General features: G+C 35.5%; 2 protein-coding genes across 3 annotated transcripts in view; one reads left to right on the top strand and one right to left on the bottom strand.

The window, feature by feature from the left end:
- FAM227B (family with sequence similarity 227 member B) overlaps positions 1–21,667 on the bottom strand; it is a 216,494-nt gene that overhangs the window by 53,695 nt on the left and 141,132 nt on the right. The gene's annotated exons all lie outside the window — the stretch shown is intronic.
- FGF7 (fibroblast growth factor 7) overlaps positions 11,434–21,667 on the top strand; it is a 63,072-nt gene continuing 52,838 nt past the window's right edge. The window contains 3 exon segments of one of the 2 annotated variants that reach the window (NM_001009235.2): positions 12,362–12,621; positions 12,624–12,635; positions 12,637–12,647. In NM_001009235.2, the coding sequence (NP_001009235.2) occupies positions 12,362–12,621; positions 12,624–12,635; positions 12,637–12,647 (283 nt within the window). 2 annotated transcript variants of the gene reach the window in all.

Raw genomic sequence — 21,667 nt, 5'->3', positions numbered from 1 at the left:
GAGTTTCAGCTTCAGCATCAGTCCTTCCAAAGAATATTCAGTACTGATTTCCTTTAGGATTGACTGATTGGATCTCCTTGCAGTCCAAGGGACTCTCAAGAGTCTTCTCTAACACCACAGTTATTCAACCATTAAAAAGAATGAAATAATGCCATCTGCAGCAACATGAATGAACTTAAGAGATTATCATAAAAAGTGAAGTAAGTCAGAGAAAAGCAAATATCATATCATTTCCTTTAAAGATAAGACTTGTTACAGAACAGACTAAGTCAGATGATTTGGTGATATACTGCTGCTGTTACTATTTAGTCACTAAGCGACTCTTTGTGACCTCACACTGTAGCCTGCTAGGCTCCTCTTGTCCATTTCCCAGGCAAGAATACTGGAGTGAGTTGTCATTTCCTTCTCCAGAGGCTTTTCCTGACCCAGGATCAAACCTGTGTTTCACGCTTGGCAGGCAAATTCTTTACCACTGAACCACCTGGGAAGCCTGGTGATATATTGAGCCACACCTAATGGGAGTTCAATCAATTTAAGTCAATAAACTACTTATGACCTTACTAATAATACTAGCTATATTACCTATACACTACCTATTTTATGACATTGCTGTTTCTTACACATTACTAACACATTCAATGTGTTACTAAATGTGTTACTGAGTCTTTGATAAAACGATGACTAGGTAACTTCAAGCAAGTAACCACTTATATAGTTCTATATAAGATCAATGACTATAATAGTGTAACTCTAGATGTGGGAAGAAAAACTAGAGGGAACCATTTTCTGGACCATAACAGACTAGTAAGACAGGTAGTCCAGAGACACTTGGTTACTGTTAATAGGACCTAGTTCAGTAATCGTACATTGAGTGGCCTCTCAAAAAAATCCTTGTCTGATCTACGAATGATCATTCCTAGCACCACGGGACAAAATGGTCATGAAATACCTCTCAAACTATGATTGAATTTAATACCATGAGGGGACGGACCTGTCACTACAAATTTTTGTTTGCTACCTGGTTCTACAAGAAAAAAGTCACTAGCTGCTGCATTTGCAGACCTTCAACACATTCTGAAAGGAGTTCAGGGGAGAGATCAGGAAGAGGCACTCTGTGCTCTTGGCAAAATTGGCATACTAGGCCTCTACATAGTCAGATATTTCCAGGAGAAAATTTTAATGAGCCCAATTTCTTGCTTATTTCTCATATCTAGAAAAGCACTAAAATCATTAATGGACATCTGCTCCTGGTGACAACAGCAACTTGTGCCAAAATGTGTGCTTGATTGCACATACTCTAATTTTGTATATATAAAATTTTGTATATATAGAGTCCTCTCCTCCCAATCTCTTGGGAGCAGTTTCTCAGAGCTATCTGAGACTGTCTCCTAGGCTAGTCCTCCTTTGGCCCCAAATAAAACTTAGCTCACAACTCTCATGTGGTGCTTTTTCTCTCCCAGTCAACAAGAGCAACAGTAGTTCAAATCGAGGTATATCTGATTGCAAAGATAACATCTGAATGGTGAAAGCTCATCACAGGCTAGTTGTTCCATATTACCTTTAAACACCATATCCTCTCACACTGTATAGCTAGCAGCTTTTAGTAATTTCTCATTTAATATTTATTTGCTGTTTCTTAGTGGCTCCAATTTTTTGTCTTCTTTTTTCAGTACCTAGGCTTTGCTATCTTCTTGCTCCCGAAACACTTTGTGTTATTTAACTTATGAACTCTCAAAAATGAATTGTTAATGAGAAGAGTGAATCATTTTCCATGTTTGGTTTCCAAGATTTCTCATTTTGAAAGAATAAGTTTCCAAATATTAACTTGCTTTAAATGATTACCCATATAAACCCCACCTCCGTAAACTTTATCTTAAATGAAAAAGAAAAGCCTGCCAAGTTAGAGTACATGAATAGCTCTTTTAAAATTATTGAATAAAAGTTTAAATTACCAGAGGTTGCATCATTATGGGTTATTTGAGAATTGTTTGTCTTCTATAATATGAAGGTTATTCTCAGAGGAATACTGATTGGAATAGAAACCAGATGTGTTTTTCAAGACTAGACTGAAAAAAAATGACAAACAAGTAGAAAATTAATATAAGAATGACTAAAGGAGGTTTCTAGAAACTTGAAGCATGGGTATAATAGAAAAAGTGTGTGTGTGTGAGAGAGAGGAGAGAGAGGGAAAGAGAGACGAGAATAAAAAAAAGTAGAGAAGAAAAATGCAGAGAAAGGGAAGGAGAATGAATAGGATATGATAAAAAAGTTTCAGAATTCAAAACAGAGCCAAAAAACTCCTAAATCTTAGTAAATGTTTGTATCAACAAGGAATGATAAGGAAGCAAATAATTGAATTTTTACGTATAAACCAAAAAGGGGGAAGAAAGAGACAAGATGATCTTTCAGTCTAAAAGGAATAACTTAAGTACTAAAAAGATGAGGACTACTGCTGAAAGGAAAAAAAAGCCCCCTTTAAACTTAAATTATAACATGCTCTGAGTGTGTTAAAATGATGCAGAAATTTTATATTTTTCACCTCTTCCACCTTTTGTGAGGGATGAAAAGAACAATAATGTTTTTGATGTTTTGAATTTGCTTCTTGGTTTTATATTCAATTATATTAGAAATATAATATATTAATAAATGTCAACATGCTAAGTGAAATAAACAGAACGGAAGGCATAAAGAAGTCAATCCAGGGAAGGGAGGAGTGCACATATATAATTTCATTACAATTTTTGACTTAGTCTTTAACCACCCCTTTTTCTTATACTAAGAACTAGTGTTATTTTCTTTATTTATCCAAGTCAAAAATAATAAAGTGAATTCTATCCTAATAAAACATTCTATCTTGGAATAATTTAAAATATAATAAAACTGCATTCATTTGGAGTCCCTTAATTCAGAATTTGTTTCCATTCAAACTGAGTTTCCATTGAAGTTTATCTTTTTGCTTTGCAGATATTTCTAAGCTAGTACAAATTAGTAGGACAAATCAGTTGTCAGAGGAGATTTAAAAATATTTAAGAGGGAAAGCAACTTTCAAACATCTTTCAGAACTTTCACATTCACATTTGTAGATAATAATCTACTTCCCTATTTTGCTTATTTATTCAATTAAGCCAGGTGACTATGATTTATTACACATATAGTTCTTGGCATTAATAAACAGTATTTCTTTTAAAATATACTCCAGTTTTTTATTTTTACTAATTCAGCAATGCTCTAAACTCATGAAACAATGCTTCCAATTTCCAAGCTTCTTAGGCTAGGAAATCAAAGCTATAATTATAAGCAGCCAAAAATTCATTAGAAAAAAATCAGTCTTTTGTTGTTCTTATGGCTACTATCAAACGACTGATATGACTGCCTTTTTTTAACTTCACTATTTTTTCTTGACATTAGAGATACACAAGTTTAGTTTTTGATATTCCTTGTTATATAATTCACTGTAGCTTTATATGCTGGTATGAACTACTCTACTACAACATTCCTCTAGACTATAAAGGTAATTCTTAGGTAAAATACCCAGAGAGAATGCTAACATTGTCATTAGAAACTTCTTTGTCAGTGTCACCTGAATTGACTCAAATGCACATTAAACTATATTTGGACAACTTTGCAACCCATTTATGGCTGAAACAAAAAATAAACTGCTCTAGGCTTTTGTAATAAGGTCCCACAACACAGCTTGCCTTCTGATAATTTCATGTGTTATAATACTGGGAACTGTGATATTCTGGTTGTAGATATTCTAGAAATATTGTTTCTAATATTTTTATATTAGATTTTAATATAATATTTATTATCTTTGTAATAAAATTTCTAATATCTAGAAAATTAGAGTCCATAGGGTCTCAAAGAGTCAGACACAACTGAGCGACTAACACACACACACACACACACACACACAAGACTGCTGTAAGAAGTTTTCGTTTTTGCACCTGGGTACTTTAGAAAGAGATTTTATTTCTAATTCCACCCTTTCGTGGTAATTGATTAGCAAGATGCTTACTGGTTCTTATTTTAAAGGAGTGAGAGGTGCAGATCCCTTGGATCCAGAATGAATAGGGTTTGGGTTTATAGCATTCCTCTCACCTGACTTTCCAGCTGCCCGATTTTCCCTCCAGTGTCAGTTCTCTTCCGGTCTATCTGAGTTCTGCAAATGACACTGCTATTTATCCTGTTACACATGTCAGACATCTGGAATTTAACCTTGACTCTTCCTTGCTTCTCACACTGAATTATCACCTAGCGTTGTCTCCAAAATCTATCTCCCCACTTCTTTCCTTCTCTCTGCTCTGATCCCAGTCTAAGGCATCATCAGTTCCAAACTGAATTATAGCTACAGCTTCCTAACTGGTCTCCTTACTTCAACTTTTGCCATTCTCCAAATCACTTTCACAAAGTTTTCAGGATGATCACGTTACTCACTGATTATTATACATTATACTTAGAATTAAGTCCAAAGTCCCCAACATTGATATCAAGATCCTACACAGACAAGAGGGAGGGGACCTGTGTATACCTATGGCTGATTCGGGTTGATGTATGGCAGAAACCAACACAAATCTGTAAAGCAATTATCCTCAAAAATAAAGTTAAAACAAAAAAGACCCTACCCACATTGGTCTCATATCACCTAACTTTTCCCTTGTTCACTCAACTCCAGTTACACTGTCCTTTAGTTTCTAGAACATACCAAGCTCATTTTTACTTTAGAGCTTTTGCTTTTCCCTGTTACCTTTGCCTGGAGTGCATTACCTTCGTTTCTGGTTTCTTCTTATCCTTCAGATCTCAGTTTAATCATCACCTCCTCAGAAAGGTCTTTTGTGACCAGATTTAAACCACAATGACACCCATGAAACATTAAAAAACGATAGTTTTAGCACTCATTTTGCTATGTAGACAATGAACATGGAACCAAAGAATGACAATTTAAAGTAAAGAATGTAGTAACCCTAATCACCCAGAGTCTTTGTTGTTTTCCATAATGTTTTCCGAGGGTTGAAGCAAAATTCTCTCCATAGCCATTAAAACAATTTCCAACTGTTAGAGTGGTACTTGTTATCAAAACAGGCACTATTGTATAACACTGAATCAAGGAGATAGATTCTTTGCTAAAGCTAAGTGTTAATTTAAGAAGAGTCTAGGCAATCAAGAGTAAATTGTACAATTTAACTTCATTATACAGATATTTCTGAATTGGGAAAAAAAGAAGTGGTAACTCTGGAGATCTTGCTCCAGGTCTAAAGTTGTTTAGTAAGTTAAGAATATAATTTGAAGGACTTGATTTCTAGATTAGCATATTAGAGAACTTTTTACAAATCTAAAATTAAACAACAATTTTATATGGACTCAAGAGACACAAAGAATCTAGATACACTTGTAAACTGAGATATTTATATAGTTGAGTCATAGGCACACAATTTTGAGCATATGACTCAGACTTTGTATCTTATATACAGTTAGCTTTAAAATGTTAGGGTATAAGTGTAAGCACAAAGTTTACATGACTGAAGATTTATAGGAACCCCCACACTTGCTCAATTATTTTTGACATTTTTCTTTGGAGTTTAACTAGCGCCTTTGCCCAGGTCTATAAGGTTTATAAGTAGAACAGCCTGTACTCCAGCTTCTCGTTACACTTAGAATAACCTCTAACTCTTATTACCATGACCTTCAAAGTTCTTTACGATCTGGCTCCTGCCTACTTTTTCAGTTTCACTAATCTCTCACAACTTTTCTCACTGCTCATGTACTTCATTCAATATATTGGCCTTCTTTCAGTTCTTGGAACACACCAACATCAGTCTTGTTCCAGGCAGCACAAACTTTATCTCCTCAGATGGGTCTTTATAACTTAAAATAGGTCCCCCTATTTATTTACCCCTCTATCTCCTATCTCCTTGGACACCTTGTTTCTATCCTACCCACACCCACGCTGCCTCTGTCATATACACAGGCCAAAGAGCTGTGTTTATGTTCTCTCACCAGAAAGCATTCTCTGTTAAGTGCAAAGACCACTTCTAGAATACTCACTGTACCTCCGAACGTCTGGGAAAACATCTGGCACCAAATAACTCTTTGATAAATAGTTAAGTGAATGAACTAAGGAAGTGAGTAATACTGGTTGAATGGCATGATCCACAGTTGAGGCTGAATTGATGAAATGGGACTGACAGAATAAAAGATGAAAATAAATCCATAATTTGGTGATAGTGATGAGAATGTAGCAGAAATACATCTTGGATCACAATTTCAAATATGCAAGGGGTAACATATAACCTTATAAATGATCCTGGCTTCAGCTTTGAGAATTTCACCCCCCTTACCTCTCACCACGGGTTAGTAGAAACTTATGCCAACTATTCTTGGGTTCCCTCCTCTGTTTCAAGATGAGACAGAATTCAGGCCCAAGACAAGGGACTTAGTTGTTGTGGCCTTTGTCTGCTCTAGTTACTTGCAGGTGTCTACTGACTGCTCACGAAGTTTCTTCAGGTCTGGGTTCTCTGCTTTTCCAGATGTCTTTTAAAACATGAGAAATATTTATGAGGGGTGCTTATGAGTCCGTCTGTTTTTAGACACATAGGCAGTCTTTACTCTTTGGAGCTTTGTTGCTTCTGCTGTGTGCTGTGGTAGTACCAGAAATGCAGGCTGTGGCTCCCCAAGTAGATTTTCCTCTATGCTGCCTCATCTATGGACCACCTTCTCTGGCATTCTTTTCAAAGACACTTCAATGTTCCACTTCTTTTCAGGGCGTTTAGCTCAACCCTATGGAGCAGACTTGGGCTTTACCCAAGTTGTGAGGTATATATGCCTTTTTCTTCTCCTCCATCTTTCCTTTTCAATCACAAAGTTTGGGTATCTTTTTGAAAATATGAATAACAGAAAAAATAGGATAAAGGAACACAATTTTGTATTTCTTAAACTTATTCTCCTGGCAGAAATTAAATTAGTGTGGGTCAGAATAGAGGCATAGAGTACAATTATGATCATGTCACTCTTCTGATTATCATACCATAATGGCCTCCTGTTGCTCTTAGGATAAAGACCAAACTCTGACTTGGCCCACCAGGACCCTGCTTGCCTCTCCAGCTCTTTTACATACCAAAGTCCTTCTCATTCTCTCTCCTAGAGCCCACTGGTGTTTCCTGGTTGAAAGAACTTCCTCTCATCCGTTAAACTGCAGCTCTGCTGGCATTATCACAGGAAAGTTTCCTATTGCCACTTATGGCAGACACTCATAGCACTGTGTACTTTATAGTACTTGTCCATGACAGACACTTGCTTTCATAAAATGAGAAATGCAAGAAAAAACAATAAAATGCTTTTTTCATCTGTCAGATTACCAAAACCCCCAATGTTTGACAATACACTCTACGGAGCAGGCACTATATATACTGTGAGTGAGACTATAAGACTAGTTCAACTTCTGTGGAGAGTAAACTGGCAATATCCATTCAAACGATACGTTAATAATTTTATTCATTGTGTCATTTTTTTGGTAATAGAAAAAGACTGGAAATAAATTAATTGTTCAACAACAGGAAGCTAGTCAAATACATTGTGATATATTCATTCAATGGGGTACTGTGCAGTTGTAAAAAACAATGAGGTATTTTCTAAATACTGAGATGGGAAGATTTTCTTTTTTTTCATTAAGTAAAAAATGCAACATGCAGAACATTGTGTATGATATGCTACCTTCTCCATAGAAAGAGAACAAGTAACAATGTATACACACATATGTATTCAGTTTGCCTATATATGCATACAAAATTCTGGAAAGATACACCAGAAACTAAATATAGGTAATAACAATGATTACCTATAGGGAAAGGATGGGAACTCGGAGGATGTGGAACAGGATAGAATATAAAAATGTAAAAGAATGAATATATTTAATGATGTTCCCTCCTATTAATTATATTATACATACTTATGAATGTGACATAGTTTTAAAATTACTGACTAGAATGCAAAATTCATTAAACAAAAATATTTTCTATCATTTACCTCTTTTTGAAATAAGGACATAATGGAAGTTGCCTAAGCAAAACTAGAAGGTTAATCATTACTTTAACAACTACCTATGTTTTTATGATATTTACTGAAATAGATTATTTGTATTCTTTTCATATAGTCTATCACCAAATCAAAGTAGGCAAGTATTAGCACTGTTTCTTTTTTGAAGAATCCCAGGTACTAATCTCTACTTACTAAGAACAGTTTTTTAAAAAGTGAACTTTTAGAAATAGATGCAAGAATTCTTTGTTTTACAAATTTAATCCTTTGCTTTACAAGTTTAAAGCTCAAGAGAGAGAGATGTTTCCAATTAAAAATGAAGTTAACTCAAATTGGAAAAAACAAAAGAGCATTTCTGTAAAGTATTTTATGTGCTTAGCCTGTCATTATGTGTACATTAAAACAAGAACAATAAATACTTGTTAATGTTATTACTAGTATGAAATTTAAAAAAACCAGAAGGTTTACCCCATCTAGAGATACCTAAGTTAGTTTTGTTTCTGGATAATTCCTTTTGAAATATAATAAGAGATAAGTAAGGCTCTTCATTATGGCTGTGGTGGTTGTAGGCCGACAGCATGCACGCAAGCATTATGTAAACTGATAATCAAAGGATACCTATCCCCTTGTTAAGATTTAATCCATTCACTAATATTACTGCTCTCATATTTTCAAATCACAATGTACAATGGCATCTAATGAACTCAAGATTGCTGGGAAAAATATCACAACCTCAGATATGCAGATGATGCCATTCTTCTGGCAGAAAGTGAAGAGGAACTAAAGAGGATGAAAGAGGAGAGTGAAAAAGCTGGTTTAAAACTCAACATTCAAAAAACGAAGATCATGGCATCTAGTCCTATCCCTTCATGGCAAAAAGATGGGGAAAAAGTAGAAGTAGTAACAGATATTCTTTTCTTGGGCTCCAAAATCATTGCGGATGGTGACTGTAGCCATGAAATTAAAAGGACGCTTACTCCTTGGAAGGAAAGCTATGGCAAACCTAGACAGTGTATTAAAAAGTAGAGACATCACTTTCCAACAAAGGTCTGTATAGTCAAAGTTTTTATGATTTTTCCAGTAGACATGTACAGATGAGAGATTTGGACAAAAAGAAAGCTGAAAGTCAAATAATTGATGCTTTTGAACTGTGGTGCTGGAAAAGATTCTTGAGATTCCCTTGGACTGCAAGGAGATCCAACCAGTCCATCCTAAAGGAAATCAACCTTGAATATTCATTGGAAGGACTGATGCTGAAGCTGAAACCCTAATACTTGGGTCACCTGATGGGAAGAGCTGACTCACTGTAAAAGACCATGATGCTGGGAGATTAAAGGCAGAAGGAGAAGAGGGAAACAGAGAATGAGATGGTTAGATGGCATCACTGACTCAATGGACATGAGTTTGAACAGACTCAGATAGTGAAGGACAGGGAAGCCTGGCGTGCTACAGTCCATGGGTCAGAAAGAGTCAGACATGACAGCGACTCAACAACAATAATAAACTTAGAGTAAACAGATTACAATTTCATATTTACTTTGTTTCTAATTTTAATTTTATAATTAACCTTATACAACAAGTGAGGCACTAAGTACTCTTCATCATTTTTGAATTTAATTCTTGAGCACTTAATTAGCAAATTTTCTGATTCCATGATTTCTTAGTATAAAATCTGTAGGGTCAATGTGGAACAGATGAATTTAGTAGCTCTTGAATATCTACATGTAAATTAGCTGTTAATAATTTTCATTTCTTTAGAAGGAATATCTGAGTCCTAGGAGTTCTAACCCTGTTCATTATTGTTGCCTACAAAACTAATGGAGATATGATTTATAACATAGTAGCATCATATTTTCTTTTTTGTCTCTTCCTCCTTTTAGAGAAATACATGATGGAGTATTTTGTAGTCATCTAGCTTTCAACAGAGGCAATTATAGAAGGGTCATCCCCTTCTGCTCTAATAAACTTAGAAAAGTCATATTTGGTGCCTAAAGAGTAATTGAGTAAATTTAAACTATGCTGTGCTCTTGATTCTGTTCCCCCAAAGCATAGACACAAAGGGAAATTATAATTTATGATACAATTGAATGTATGAAATACTTGATTTTCTTTTCCTATTTGGTTTACGTGCACCACCTGGTGGTAAAGTAGTGCATTTCAAGTGGAGTGTGTGTGTGTGTGTGTGTGTGTGTGTGTGTGTGTGTGCATGCACACACTGAGAGTATTAACATGGGAAATAGAATGTTAATATGTAAATATTGCTTTAGATTAACAATGCAATTATTTTGCAACAAATACCTAATGAAACTCTAGTATACTAAAAAATACATGCTAGAACAGGAAACTAATATATACATGTTAAAAAAGGGGAGAATAACTCATGGTGGAAAGTAAAATAGCATTCTTTTTTTTTACATGAGCTATACCTCTTAAAATTCCATCTTTAAATGAACATATATTTATTGCATCAGTGTTCTTACTGAGGACAAGAGTCAACCATTGATAACCAATATAAAACCATATAAATTTTTCTGTATTTTTAATTTTTAAGAATAATAATTTTAAAAGTATGTATCCTCTTCCTGATCTTAGTAGGGTAAGTAACAGATTACAGAATTTTAAAACTACAAGGCACCACAGAATCACCTAGACTAATTTTACAAGTATAGTACCTGAGATTCAGAAACATCAGGTGACTTGTCCAAGGTCATACTGGTAATTAGTGGCTCAACTCAAGCAAGAATATTGTTATTCTTACTTTCAGTCTAGCAACATAAGACATAAAGTTATAAGCAATGCTGAAATATCTCTTTATGAAGAGATATCCCCTTAACTCAGCTATATACTTCTTGAAGAAACTAAGGTGTGACTTAATACATATTAGGAGTTTTATTCTAACATTCTGAACACAAAGGAATAATAGTAGCAATGTACGCTTCATAAATCTATGTAAAAGATTTCCTGTTAAAAGATCCCTTTACATATATGGTCAAAGCAATATTTTTCAACTTATTTCAACTGCTATGAGACAACCTAAAAAATTCTGTTTCCCCTTCTAACTGCTTCAGAGTCAGAGATTTGTTTCTACAAAGTAGGTACCCATTTGTAGATCTGAGCATAAACCATGTTCATAGCTCCCTCTCATGACCACTGAATGAATACTATACAAGCCTCTTTTATTCTCACTGTTGTATTCAACAGCTTACTGGTTAAGTTTTAATTGCTTCCAATGAGGTCAGCAAAGGTATTTATCGAAAAGCTCCGAATAAAAGGCTCCACACACACACACACAAGCTCACACGCGCTCACACACACAGAGAAAATCCTCTTGCCTGCTGTTGATTTATGGAAACAATTATGATTCCGCTGGAGAATTTCTCAGCTGAGAAATAGTTTGTAGCTACAGTAGAGAGGCTCAAGTTGCACAGGGCAGACAACAGACATGGAATTCTTGTGTATCCAGCTGTTATCAACAGAACAAGTAAGTGACTGTTACTTGTCTTTAAAAATAATGCTAAATGTTTGTTAGTAGTTTATCTATTTCTCTGGTTTTAGTACTGAGGGGAAAAGTAAAGTTACTAGACTTTTGAGCCGTGTGATTATCTACAGTAATTACGTTATAGAGCTTGCATAAAGATAAGGTTGCAATTCTCCAGAGCAATTCTGATGTTTAACTTGAGAACTGTGGGCAGTTCAGAAGAAAATGACTGTCAAACCACAACCGTAAAAGAATAAAGACATCTAGGAAAAAGCATTTATATTTTGTTAATAGGAACTTTAGAACTGAATTTAAATCAACAGCTCTAAATTGCCAGATGTTTCTTATCAAATAAGGACTGGAATGAATGGTACAATCATGTTCAGATTAATCTCTACTAATATAGAATTTTTATAAGTCTACAAATAGAGTGGTAAGGACCCTGACATCCTCTGTGAAAACTGTTTTAAATGTACCTTCACAGTAAGAATTACACAGTATGTTGTAATAGTATTTGCCCACTGAAATTTATACACTTTTCATCTTCCTCTCTCTCCTCCCTCTCCATTCTTAATCTCTCATTGCAAACAGAAGTCAAGTAGCAAACAGCATCTCAGCAACTGAGTTTATTACAACCTGCTTTTATAAGGATATACCAACAGAGAGTTATTTAAGGAGGACTCCTATACTGCTATCAGGAACTAAAAGGATAAGGCTAACAATTTGGAGAGTGCAACTGCTCTTCCTTAAACAGTTCACAGATAGGAAGAGGTCAATGACCTAGGAGCAACAATCAACTCAAGATTTAATTTTCATTATGTTATTCATGAACACCCGGAGCACTATACTATAATGCGCAAATGGATACTGACATGGATCCTGCCAAGTTTGCTCTACAGATCATGCTTCCACATTATCTGTCTAGTGGGCACTATATCTTTAGCTTGCAATGACATGACTCCAGAGCAAATGGCTACAAATGTGAACTGTTCCAGCCCCGAGCGACATACAAGAAGTTATGATTACATGGAAGGAGGAGATATAAGAGTGAGAAGACTCTTCTGTCGAACACAGTGGTATCTGAGGATTGATAAACGAGGCAAAGTCAAAGGGACTCAAGAGATGAAGAATAATTACAGTAAGTAATGTTTTCTTATTTACAGAAAAGCTTATGAGCCTTAACAATCTGTGAAAAGATCAATTTTCAAGTGACATGCTTTCTCAATTTCCCTTTTTTTGGGAAAACAATTAAATGTAATTTTCTATTGGGTTTTAATTGGGATAAACTATGTTCCTAAAAATATCTCCTGGAGTAGGGCAAATATAATAATATTACAGTTGGAGCTGATAAACCAAGGCAATTTGAAAATATATTCTCCATGTCCTAAGCTCAAATACTCATATGTTAAGCAAAAAATAAATATTACTACTTATACTGAAATGTGATTTATTGTCTTCTAGCAAAGCTCACTAGGAACTCTACTAAAATACTCAGTGAATGCTCACCAAAAATGCATTATCATTAGTTTGAGGAAATAAAGATTTTTTTCAAAAAATAATTTGATTTCTCTTGAAGAAATATTTCCATGGTGTCAAATACTGAATTGTGCTAAATTACTTGTGCAATTGTATATAACTATAAAACAGATAGGAATCTGTGGTCTCCTCATCTGTTCATGTCATAGGAACTTGTATTTGATTGCTTAATTATTTACCTAGGCACAAAAACAGGCTCCTCCTAACATTTTTTTAATCTTCATATCCTATGCCATAAAAGTTCTATGTTACCTTAAGGGAAATATAAATGTGAAGGAGGAAATAAAAGTGAGTTGGAAGAGACATTAATTTCATGATTCAAATGTAGATAATTATATTTTCTTCAAAATCAGTTATTCTTTTTATGTTGATGTATCAGGTTTGGATTGATCATTTAGCAGTTATGATTAATAACCAATTTCAAAAGTACTAAATTTTATGGAGTAAAATATATACCTGAACATGTACACTAAGAATTTAAAATCCCTGAGTGAAAAGAAATTTTGTTTGCATTACCAGCACTTGAACAATGTTATAACATATCATTTTATAATGTTACATATGTTAAATTTAATTGAAAAAGAATGCATGGGGGTGATACTGTAAACATTTGCTTAGCATAGTGCCAGGCTTACAAGTGAACATTTAAAACTTTGCTGCTTATTTAATAAATGTTTTTTAGGCTTCTAAACTATTAATAATAAACCAATATGGGAATATGGAGAATTATGTTTCCAATATGAAAATGAGAGAAACTAGTTTTTAAACTATAATTGATATAGAATGTTAAGGCCATTTTAATGGATTGCTAACAGTATGGTTATTATTACCTCTATTAATAATGTTATCATGTTAGTTCTAGAATATTGTCCTGATTATACTGAAGTTTAGCTAAGGAAATAACTATTTGGAGGAAAGTTTTGTGGATAGCTATTTCTATGTGAGCAAAAGAATCTGGCTCATATCAATAAATGACCCCATGGACTGTGGCCTGCCAGGCTCCTCTGTCCATGAAATTCTCCAGGAAAGATACTGGAATGGGTAGCCATTCCCTTCTCCAGGGGATCTTCCCAACCCAGAGATCGAACCCAGGTCTCCTGCACTGCAGGAGGATTCTTTACCATCTGAGCCATGAGGGAAGCCCATTTAAAAGTTACTGAGATTTATAATGGATAACAGAACTTGGTGGAGAAAACAGAGCCCAGGTGGAAGTTATGACAGATAGATCCAATCCCTGCCTGTGACTGACTCTGGTACAACTCCTTACTTTTTCCAATTCTCATTTTTCAATCTGTAAGATGTGGGATATGTACAGATGATCCAATATACATTTTAGTTCTTACAGTCTATTTTATTCTAAACTTTGGAATATATAACATAAATGTGAACAATCTAAATTGTCATATAATTACCATACCTATTGAATGAGATGAAAGTGAATATCATCTTAATGATAAGTTGAGCTGTCAGAACTAATTTCAAATTGTAGTAGTAAAGTTACTGAGCCTAAACACTGCAGAATTCTTCCATATGCTCATTCCTTTTGACTGCTTTTACCAAGTAATGAAAAAGTGAAAAATTAGATGCAAAATTCAGTGAACGTGAACAGTATTCATAATTATTTGGGATCAATTAGAATATCTAAAATTGGAATACCTACAATAAGAATGCATTCAGATATATGTGTCTTATTTTGTATTAAAATTTCTTGAAACTATGAAACTCAGGTATTTTAAAACATACACAAAGTGCTAAAGTTTCCCATAGTTTGAAACACAGTTTAGCACTGACCTTGAGGAACCATAAAGCCAGTATGCTACATAATTTCACTTCTAACACTAATTCTAAGGTAAAAAATAAAGAAACAAAGAAAGTGAGGAGTAAAGAAGAAAGAAGGAAAGAAAGTCACAATACCAATGTAGTAAAAGAAATAATATGTATTATGTAAATAATCTTATTTCTAAAAGCTTTTTCATAGGCTGTATATACTTTCTTGATAGTATATACTATATATAGTATATACTTCCAGGTAAATTCTCCTAGAAAGGGAAGCTTACATCTGTATCCTTTCAGTAGGCTCCAAACTGTTGTCAAGTTTTGCTGCTATCTTACTGAAGAATAAGCCTGTCAGACTTCTTCATAAATAGAGGCTAACTCACTGTTGTCTACAGAAAATCCTAAGGTAGTCCATTGAAAAATATACAGAGAATGACATAGAAGAGAATTCTGATACTCATTTTCTTATTATATAATAACATAGAATAGAATTCTAATATTTATTTCCTTACTAATTTTAAAATTGAGTACCTCATACAAAAAATGCAAATTGCCGTTGGTGAAGTTGAAGCCACTGCATCCAGGTACAAAGAAATTGCTCAGAAGAATTTGTTTAAAAGTCAAAGAAAACAAAAAACTGAAATTACAAAACTTATTGTTTATATCTCTCAATCCTTAACTGAATTAATGAATAAAAGCTGTTTCCTTCCTGTTTCATTAAAATGAGAAACTAAAAGGTAATTGGATTATCTACTAGGTTGAAATACCAAGTACAGAAAGTGGAAAAGATCAAAATTAAACTTTGAATTTCATGTGTTCTGATGCCCTAACTTCGTTCACACATTGTTGAATGTTCTTCGGAGGCCTTTTAAGGTGGGATACATTAAAATGTCTCAGGTGATAAAATTTGGCATGAAAAGTTGGACATCGTCTACATGAACAGCGGTTCTCTGGGTTACCATAGGAAAGTCCCTAGTCCATTTTCATGGCTTTGCTTTGAATGAAAGGGAAAATGACCTAAAGATATTAACGGATCTTGAGTTTCTGCTTGTTTCACCAGCAGAAGCACCGCTCCCTCATAGGAATGTGGTTTATAAGATGTTGCTAAGATAATGGATTGGAGTAGGTAGGTAAGGTGAAAAATCTGGGAGTATAATTCTGCTTCCAGAAGTGTTAGGCTGGGGCAGGTGAATGGAGGGTTGGAGGAAGAGAAGGGGAGTGATAGGGAGTGGATATGACGACTCATGTCTCACATTTTTGTTGTTGTTTAGTCGCTCAGTCGTGTCCAACTCTTTTGCGACCCCATGGAGTGTAGCCTGCCAGGCTCCACTGTCCATGGACTTTGCCAGGCAAGGACACTGGAGTGGGTTGCCATTACCTTCTTCAGGGGATCTTCCTGACCCAGGGATAGAATCTATGTCTCCTGCACTGGCCAGCCTATTCTTTACCACTGAGCCACCTGGGAAGCCCCTCACATCTTTAGGGAATTGAGAAAATCATTTAAGCTACCTTGGGTTGTAAGAGTCTCACTTCAGGCTTAATTACAGTGCTATCTTGTGAAATATTTTATATCTAAATAAGATTGAGTAAATGGCAGAAAAAATGCACCAAGGATACCAACAGAAACAAGACTTGTATTAGTAACTGTATAAGCAAGACTCGGCTATGTAAAAATAGGAATTTATAAAAGGCCAGGAGCTGCTGAATTGCGTTTCTGACTCTGGAAGAGAGAGAAGTTATCACTGGAGAACTGGTCCTGAGATAACACACTACTCTTACCCAGGAGGCAAGAAAGCCTCTCCTCTAACTTGTTCTCTGGTGGCACCATATTTAGCTTTTTAGTAGGCTTCTAAGAGGTGAAACTAGAACCTAACCGAATTAATAATAATAGTAGTAAAAGTACAAAATGCCCCTCCAAAATGAAATAAGAATCCACATTCCCTGCAGAAGTAGAGCATTAATAATACCACAAAGGGACTGGCAACGGCTGGTCAGTCCTTCCACTGATGTAGTCAGAGCTTTCCACTTGGGGACAAGGCCAGAGGGTGAATTTAGATAATTGGCCCAGGCAGCCCATCAGCAGACAGAGGCAATCACTCCACACCTGACACAAATAACTGCTGTTTAAGCTGGGAGTTGAGGTGCCAAGTGAGAGACAGCAGCAGTGCACTTGGGCAAATGACAACTGCCCTGAAAGACAGATGTGAACTCAATCCCTTGGAATGATTTTCTTGCTTTTGACATTCAATTACTAAAAAAGTTTTTCTCTTCCCGTTTCTTTAGAGAAGGAATTCTTAATAGCCATAAGCCATTGATTCAAGAAAAAGTATGCCTCACTTGTTGCAATTAAGCATTGAAAGTTCCATAGTAAGAAAAGGGTTAGCCATTCTGAAAACTGGCCAGTGATTTGGCAATATTCTCTTTTGGATTGTTAGACTGTGATGGGATATGGCCTAACAATTGGCAAAAAGAAAATAAACACACTGTTGTTGGATTTGACTTTGACCACAAAATCTTCAGCGATTTAATTGTCAACAATTCTTTGGATAAGTTCCTGCTCAACAAGAATCTCTGCTAGTAGCTAACAAATATACATATCTCCTCTAAATATAAAGATGGAAAACTTGCTTATGCTTCAAAGAGTTCTTAGTAGGTTACCTAAAAGAAAAGTTAACTCACACTGTCAAAGTAAGAAATAAAAAAATCACAACAACCTCATTTAAAAAAACAGACAATGACAAACATATCTATGGAACTGAACCAAAATTGTAGAATTACTGACAAAATGGAATCCTATAGAATTGGTGACCTGCATTTCCTTAAGTAAGTTCCCAAGGTTTAAATTATGGAACATTTGGAAATAACAGCTATTTGGAAATAGCTCGATTTGGAAAGATTAGCTATTCTTTGAAAACTCTAATATTAAGAATAATTTTCCATTTTATGGTCTTCCTCTGTTTTTAGGCTAATACTGGTGTCTGGTGTTTAATAAATGCTAATAACATCTCATTGCCACAGGTGTATTTCTTATTTATTTTATAGATTCTTATCTGATCATCACTTTCATTTCTTATCAATCCAGAGTATCTGATCATGCATTTTACCTTGTGACTCAGTTGTATCACAACTCTTCAACCTATAGTTTTAGAGCTTTCAGAGACCCAGGTGAATTGAAGAGGATGTAGGATGCCACCTTTTAGATCTATGTGGAAGGGATTTCTTTTCTAGATTTTTCTATTTCTCAGCCTTGACTAAATATTGTAATCAGCTGGGAAACTTTAAAAAATACTGATACCAGGTTCCATCCACAAAAATTCTCATTAAATTTATTTGGGGCGCAGCCTGGGCTTCAGAAATTTCAAAAGTTCCCCAGATAATCCTGACATGGCTACAAAACTACGGGGAGCATATTAGATTACTGGGGAAACCACCACCTAGTTAAAGGAGAATCTAGTGAAGGCACGAAGAACCCAGGCATCCGTGTTAGTTTAAAGCTCTCCAGTGATTCTAATCTGCAGCTAAGGTTGAAAACCACTACTTAAGGAGCCAAGGCTTGTAATTCAGCAGGATCCCCGTAGGTGTCCTGGGAATGTTTTGGAACCCTTAGAGGGCTCCAGAGTTCACCTTTGCCCTGGTGGATTTTGAAATGGGCTCATCAGGAATGAATCTCTGGATAATGCATCAGGATTCAACATTTTTGACAAATCTTAGTGGCTCCAACGTTTGGTGAACTGGCTTGGAAATCCATGTGATGACAGCTTTCTAGCTACTATTTAAGAAGGCATCTTTGATGAACGAGTTCATCGTTGGGAAAAAAATAGGTCCTGTGCCACAATTTCACAATAACAGGCAGGTCTGATTCCCTTCTGACACTTTCAAGTGGTGCTGCAAGCAGGGAACCTGGAGTACAGGCATCAAGGCCAGCTTACAAGGCACTTAAATTAGCCATTTATGATTATGAACTGATGCCCCCAAATTAGGGTTTCACCTCCTATGGCCACCCTACAAAAGCAGTGATTTAAAGAGACAAGCTCCAGTCTAGAAAATCCAATAGGAAAGAAACTATAAGCCTAGAGGGTTTATCCAGATTAGTGAAAGGCTATGAACCTAAAAGTTTGTTCTGTTTGTAAATCAGGGATTAAAGCAAAGCTTTCTTTCCTTTCTTTTCTAAAGATCCCAGCTTTTTTTCCACTGCGTTAAAATAGCACAGTAACTTCTTTTACATTACTACTGGAATACAATACCCTTCTATGTTTTAATTTCACATATGGCACAAAGAAGAGGCAGGAATTGCATATACCTAAGTAATATGGAGAAAAAACAACATTAAATGAAATGGGCTTTCATATGAATTCCTACTTTTTATAAACTATATTCAAGCTTTAAAAAAATGTTCTGAGATATGATTAACATGCAAAAAGTTGTAATTATTGAAAGTATACAACTTGATGAATTCAGAGGTAAGTATATATCATCATAATCTATGCCATAAACATATCTATCACTTCCAATAGTTTACTCCTGATCTTTTTATTATTATTAATAGTAGTAGTAATAAAAGTACTTAACATAAGATCTATCCTCTTCAGTTCAGTTCAGTCACTCAGTTGTTTCTGACTCTTTGCGACCCCATGGACTGCAGCACGCCAGGCCACCCTGTCCATCACCAACTCCTGGAGCTTACTCAAACTCATGTCCATTGAGTCGGTGATGCCATCCAACCATCTCATCCTGTCATCCCCTTTTCCTCCCGCCTTCAACCTTTCCCAGCATCAGGGTCTTTTCAAATGAGTCAGTTCTCCCCATCAGGTGGCCAAAGTATTGGAGTTTCAGCTTCAGGATCAGCCCTTCCAATGAATATTCAGGACTGATTTCCTTTATGATGGCCTGGTTGGATCTATCTATCCTCTTAGCAAATATTTAAGTATACCTACAATATTGTAAACGATAGACACTACAGTGTAGAGTATGTCTCGGATTTATTCATCTTGCATAACTGAAACTTAGTATCCTTTGACTAATATCTCCTTGTTTTCCCCACCCTCCAGTCTCTAGAAACCACTATTCTCTGCTTCTATGAGAGGTGGCTAATATTTTAGATTTTTCCTGAAAGCTGTGTTATATAATATTTGTTCTTCTGTATCTAGCCTATTTCACTTATGATAATGTCCTCCCTAGTGGCTCAGAGGGTAAAGCACCTGCCCGCAATGCAGGAGACCTGGGTTCGATCCCTGGGTCGGGAAGTTCCCCTGGAGAAGGAAATGGCAACCCACTCCAGTATCCTTGCCTGGAGAATCCCATGGATAGAAGAGCCTGGTGGGCTGCAGTCCATCGGGTCGCAAAGAGTTGGACACGACTGAGCGAGCTCACTTCACTTCACTTCAATGTCCTCCCAGTTCATATCCAATCTTTCTACAAGCAAAGTAGGTTGGAAAATAAAAATTATCTGCCTTTCATGTGGTTCTGAAAATCACATCAAAGACTCACTGAACATTTGACAGTTTTTTGACCAAGATTCATATCTGTATTTGAGATACCTTATTCTGACTTAGGTAGAGAAGCCATACCAAGTTTACTAACAAGGAAAACATGATTAAAGTTAGTCAGCTATTTCTGTGTCTTTTTTCCTGTCTTGCATACAGGGTCGTCATTGCCATCTTCCTAAATTCCATATATATGTGTTAGTATACTGTATTGCTGTTTTTCTTTCTGGCTTACTTCACTCTGTATAATTGGCTCCAGTTTCATCCATCTCATCAGAACTGATTCAAATGAATTCTTTTTAATGGCTGAGTAATACTCCATTGTGTATATGTACCACAGCTTTCTTATCCATTCATCTGCTGATGGACATCTAGGTTGTTTCCATGTCCTGGCTATTATAAACAGTGCTGCGATGAACATTGGGGTACATGTGTCTCTTTCAATTCTGGTTTCCTTGGTGTGTATGCCCAGCAGTGGGATTGCTGGGTCATAAGGTAGTTCTATTTGCAATTTTTAAGGAATCTCCACACAGTGGAGGGAGGTGGGAGGGGGGGTCATGTTTGGGAACACATGTAAGAATTAAAGATTTTAAAATTAAAAAAAAAAAAAAAGGTTAAGCAAAAAAAAAAAAAAAAAAAAAAAAGAAAAGAAAAGAAAAAAGGACCAAACTCTTGAACTTAGCATCCTAACTTATGGCATAAATCCTTAATGCCTCTTCTCTGAAATATGGAACATGATAATTGAGCTTCTGCTTTTCATTTGGATAATATTCCATTATTAGTTTCTTAATTAAATATGTACATGATTTAGAAAAAAAATAAAGTTAGTCAGCTATTTGTGTTTGTATAATAATATATAAAGACAAAGGAATTAGAGTGGGAAAGGAGACAGGAGAACTATTCAATGCCCATGTCCTGGTAAAACTTGCCAGTTAGGCAGAAATATCCTTTGGATAAAAAAAGTTTGATATATACCTGGGAGAATTGTCTCCAGAGATTCTTCAGTAACATCAGTTAACTTCCCTGAAGCAGAATGTGATCACTACTAATGGAGTGGCCACAAGCACTTGATAGAGCCATTCATTAGTGTCCTAAGAATAAAAAGGAAGAAAATATCTTTGTCCCTGAACAGGAGAGGAAAGGCAAGAGATGAAAGGAAAGAGGACTTCATATACACATTAGTGAATTTTGTATTTTAAGTTTAGGGGGGACTTAAATACAAAGGATATTTATAAAATATAGCTTTGCTATTTTTTTAAAAATTGAAGTATAGTTAATGTATAATATTTCACTAACTTTTTGATGCCCTTACAGAATAAGGGAAATTGAGTCCAATGGATTGGTAAGAGAGTAGAGGGAGGGT

The sequence above is a fragment of the Ovis aries genome, chromosome 7, assembly GCF_016772045.2.
Source record: "Ovis aries strain OAR_USU_Benz2616 breed Rambouillet chromosome 7, ARS-UI_Ramb_v3.0, whole genome shotgun sequence".
Lineage (NCBI taxonomy): Eukaryota > Metazoa > Chordata > Mammalia > Artiodactyla > Bovidae > Ovis > Ovis aries.
The sequence above is the reverse complement of the archived record's forward strand: the minus strand, read 5'-3'. Positions and strand labels throughout refer to the sequence as shown.